The sequence below is a fragment of the Cherax quadricarinatus genome, chromosome 5 (genome assembly GCF_038502225.1).
Source record: "Cherax quadricarinatus isolate ZL_2023a chromosome 5, ASM3850222v1, whole genome shotgun sequence".
NCBI classification, from domain to species: domain Eukaryota; kingdom Metazoa; phylum Arthropoda; class Malacostraca; order Decapoda; family Parastacidae; genus Cherax; species Cherax quadricarinatus.
In genome coordinates, this window is record NC_091296.1 from 75199816 (window position 1) to 75204815 (window position 5000).

The 5000-nt window shown below is 50.0% G+C and overlaps 1 protein-coding gene across 3 annotated transcripts in view; it reads right to left on the reverse strand.

Annotated features, from left to right (window-relative positions):
- The window catches only part of LOC128684751 (discoidin domain-containing receptor 2-like), a 437491-nt gene that overhangs the window by 99383 nt on the left and 333108 nt on the right, over window positions 1–5000 (reverse strand). For all 3 annotated transcript variants that reach the window (XM_070104357.1, XM_070104351.1, XM_070104350.1), the window contains exon 4: window positions 4945–5000. This exon is cut by the window's right edge and continues 92 nt beyond it. In XM_070104357.1, the coding sequence (XP_069960458.1) occupies window positions 4945–5000 (56 nt within the window). The remainder of the gene's footprint in view (window positions 1–4944) is intronic.

A 5000-nucleotide genomic window follows, 5' to 3' on the forward strand; every position in this document is an offset into this window, starting at 1 on the left:
CAAAGGCATGCTCACAAAGGCACGCTCATAGGCATGAGTATCACAGCGACATTCCACAAGCAAAGTAGCCAATTTTCCTTCATCCTGTGTTCCCTAATCCTCGTATCCTGGTGAGAGGCACAGAGAGGAGCAGGATTCCCCTGCCTACAAGGTCGTGAGTGGTACTCTCTGGTCTCTCTCGTCCAGATAACCCTCAAGATTATCTTGATTACCTTACAGCAATGATTTCCAAATTGGGCGGTACCGCCCCCTCCCTAGGGACGGTGGAAGGATCCAGGGGAGTTTTAAGGAAAAAGGGGGCGGTAGGGGAGCGGCAAGGTGGCGTCAGAACCAAGAGGGGGTTTGATATACAAAATCTATATGCCAAAATCTAAGCTACGAACATTTAAGTAACACCGATGCTTTACAAAGAATAAAATTAGCATAGAGTTTTACACGAAAACATATTTCTATTTTATTTTGTGGTCCGAAGTCGGAGCTAAAAGTCGAAACGTTTGTTCGGACGCGCCATACGCCACAGGCCGGCCAGATCAGACAGCAGACGCTCTGCAAGGACCAAGAATAGATTGGTACGTACTGCAAGTTATCTTCACTCTTGTAACGCACATTTTAAAGTATAATATAATAAAGATATGACTTAGTGGTACTGATGGAGGGACGCCAGTGTGTGATCAGCTGTGATAAGACCGTCATTTGTAGTTCTTAAGAATTTGGAGTTTTAGTTTACTGTTGACACTTGTTTTATTGTGTAATGTACTTTTCTTAGTAAATGCATTGCTATATATTTCCTTAAATTTTCCTGCTGTATTTTGTTGTGGCTGGAATGATATTTACTGAGAGTGAGGAAAATTTTTAAGATTTGTTGTTACGGACAGAAGTTAGATGACTCTCGAAGGGAAACTAATTCTGTTCTATGTGATGAACTCAGAAACATCAAAGATTAAATTGCTTATTTATCAGATGTAGTCACAAATTACATGGAAATAAGGTTAATAACATTACCAAAGTTAAATCAACCTTTTCCATTTTTCTGTCCAGGTGACAGTTATTCAGACGTAACATAACCTGTCGTGGCTCTTCCAGTTTTCCAGTCTCTATGAACTGGAGAAGAGCAAACCAGACGATGACCTTCAAGTGTATTGTGCACACCTGAATGTGCTGCATACAGACATGGCTGACAGATTTCAGATATTACCAATGAGGAAACAGGAATGGTGGAGGAAGAACTCATTTCACCCCAAAATGATATTGAGCTGAGGCCATGCTACTGTCCCTCACCACCATGCTACTGTCCCTCACCACCATGCTACTGTCCCTCACCACCATGCTACTGTCCCTCACCACCATGCTACTGTCCTCACCACCATGCTACTGTCCTCACCACCATGCTACTCCTCACCACCATGCTACTGTCCTCACCATCATACTGTCCTCACCTACCATGCTACTGTCCTCACCACCATGCTACTGTCCCTCACCACCATGCTACTGTCCTCACCACCATGTACTTGTCCTCACCACCATGCTACTGTCCTCACCACCATGCTATCTCCTCACCACCATGCTACTGTCCTCACCACCATGCTACTGTCCTCACCACCATGTACTGTCCTCACCTCCACCATGCTAGTCTGTCCTCACCATCATGCTACTGTCCTCACCACCATGCTATCTCCTCACCACCATGCTACTGTCCCTCACCACCATGCTACTGTCCCTCACCACCATGCTACTGTCCCTCACCACCATGCTACTGTCCCTCACCACCATGCTACTCTCCCTCACCACCATGCTACTGTCCCTCACCACCATGCTACTGTCCCTCACCACCATGCTACTGTCCCTCACCACCATGCTACTGTCCCTCACCACCATGCTACTGTCCCTCACCACCATGCTCTCCCTCACCACCATGCTACTGTCCCTCACCACCATGCTACTGTGCCTCACCACCATGCTACTGTCCCTCACCATCATGCTACTGTCCCTCACCATCATGCTACTCTCCCTCACCATCATGCTACTCTGCCTCACCATCATGCTACTCTCCCTCACCTCCATGCTACTCTCCCTCACCACCATGCTACTGTCCCTCACCATCATGCTACTCTCCCTCACCACCATGCTACTGTCCCTCACCATCATGCTACTGTCCCTCACCATCATGCTACTGTCTCTCACCACCATGCTACTCTCCCTCACCACCATGCTACTGTCCCTCACCATCATGCTACTGTCCCTCACCATCATGCTACTGTCCCTCACCACCATGCTACTGTCCCTCACCATCATGCTACTGTCCCTCACCACCATGCTACTGTCCCTCACCACCATGCTACTGTCCCTCACCATCATGCTACTGTCCCTCACCACCATGCTACTCTCCCTCACCACCATGCTACTGTCCCTCACCACCATGCTACTGTCCCTCACCATCATGCTACTGTCCCTCACCATCATGCTACTGTCCCTCACCACCATGCTACTGTCCCTCACCATCATGCTACTGTCCCTCACCACCATGCTACTGTCCCTCACCATCATGCTACTCTCCCTCACCACCATGCTACTGTCCCTCACCACCATGCTACTGTCCCTCACCACCATGCTACTCTCCCTCACCACCATGCTACTCTCCCTCACCACCATGCTACTGTCCCTCACCACCATGCTACTGTCCCTCACCACCATGCTACTGTCCCTCACCACCATGCTACTGTCCCTCACCACCATGCTACTGTCCCTCACCACCATGCTACTGTCCCTCACCACCATGCTACTGTCCCTCACCATCATGCTACTGTCCCTCACCACCATGCTACTCTCCTTCACCATCATGCTACTCTCCCTCACCACCATGCTACTCTCCTTCACCACCATGCTACTCTCCCTCACCATCATGCTACTGTCCCTCACCACCATGCTACTGTCCCTCACCTGCTATACTGTCCTCACCACCATGCTACTGCCTCCTCACCAGCATGCTACTGTCCCTCACCACCATGCTACTCTCCTTCACCATCATGCTACTGTCCCTCACCATCATGCTACTGTCCCTCACCACCATGCTACTGTCCCTCACCACCATGCTACTCTCCTTCACCATCATGCTACTCTCCCTCACCATCATGCTACTGTCCCTCACCACCATGCTACTGTCCCTCACCACCATGCTACTGTCCCTCACCACCATGCTACTGTCCCTCACCATCATGCTACTGTCCCTCACCACCATGCTACTCTCCTTCACCATCTTGCTACTCTCCCTCACCACCACTGTATGTCCCTCACCACCATGCTACTGTCCCTCACCATCATGCTACTGTCCCTCACCATCATGCTACTCTCCCTCACCATCATGCTACTGTCCCTCACCACCATGCTACTGTCCCTCACCACCATGCTACTGTCCCTCACCATCATGCTACTGTCCCTCACCACCATGCTACTCTCCCTCACCATCATGCTACTCTCCCTCACCACCATGCTACTGTCCCTCACCACCATGCTACTGTCCCTCACCACCATGCTACTGTCCCTCACCACCATGCTACTATCCCTCACCATCAAGCTACTCCCCCTCACCACCATGCTGTTCTCCCACACCACCATGCTGTTCTTCCTCACCATCATGGTACTCCCCCTCACCACCATGCTGTTCTCCCCCACCACCATGCTGTTCTCCCTGACCACCATGCTGTTCTCCCTCATCACCATGCTGTTCTCCCTCACCACCATGCTGTTCTCCCACACCACCATGCTGTTCTCTCTCACCACTATGCTGTTCTCCCTCACCACCATTCTGTTCTCCCTCACCACCATGCTGTTCTCCCTCACCACCATGCTGTTCTCCCTCACCACCATGCTGTTCTCCCTCACCACCATGCTGTTCTCCCTCACCACCATGCTGTTCTCCCTCATCACCATGCTGTTCTCCCACACCACCATGCTGTTCTCCCTCACCACCATGCTGTTCTCCCTCACTACCATGCTGTTCTCCCTCACCACCATGCTGTTGTCCCACACCACCATGCTATTCTCCCACACCACTATGCTGTTCTCCCTCATCACCATGCTGTTCTCCCACACCACCATGCTGTTCTCCCACACCACCATGCTGTTCTCCCTCACACGCAGATAGAATTCACAGATAAATGACGACAATTTCCGCCTTTTAATTCCTCCCTCACTATCTCCCTTACTCTGTCTCTTACTCCATCCCTTCAATGTTTACCCCCATGACCTTTCTCTCTCCCTGTATGCCCCTCCCTTCTTTCATTCCAATACCTTCCTTCCCCCCCTCTACCTTCCTTGACTGTCTCCCTCCCGCTCTCTCGTCCTACTTACCACTCTCTCTCTCTCTCTCCTTTTTTTTTCTCTGCCTCTCTCCCTCAAGTACACACTTTCTACATCGTGTATTCCACTAGCTTCACCCTTCCAGACCACTAATGGTTGACCATTCAACCGTATCTCAACTCCCTCTCCATCTCTCTCTACACTCACGAGAAAATTTCCAGAGATTCTCATGGCATCTCTCTCTCTCTCTCTCTCTCTCTCTCTCTCTCTCTCTATCTCTCTCTCTCTACCCATCGCTTCGTAACTAGCAGTCACTCAGGTATGGGCTGTATGCAAGTGAGAGGGAATGAGTGTAAAGAGTGAATTTGACGACTGAAGACGCAGCAGTAAGTGAAACCTGGCGTGTCGATACCTTAGAGTTATCTTGTATTTTTTTCCAGACTATGTCTGAATGTGTTCCAGACTGTAAGAATGTGTTCCAGACTGTCTGAATGTGTTCCAGACTGTCTGAATGTGTTCCAGACTGTATGAATGTGTTCCAGACTGTATGAGTGTCCGTTAGAATGGTAGGGAAAGAGAGAGAGAGAAAAAGAGAGAGAGAAAAAGAGAGAGAGAGAAAGAGAGAGAGAGAGAGGTCAGGGTACTCACCTGTATAAGGGCAGCCTAGCAGTTCTACCCTCATACAGACAGTTCTCGGGTGAGGA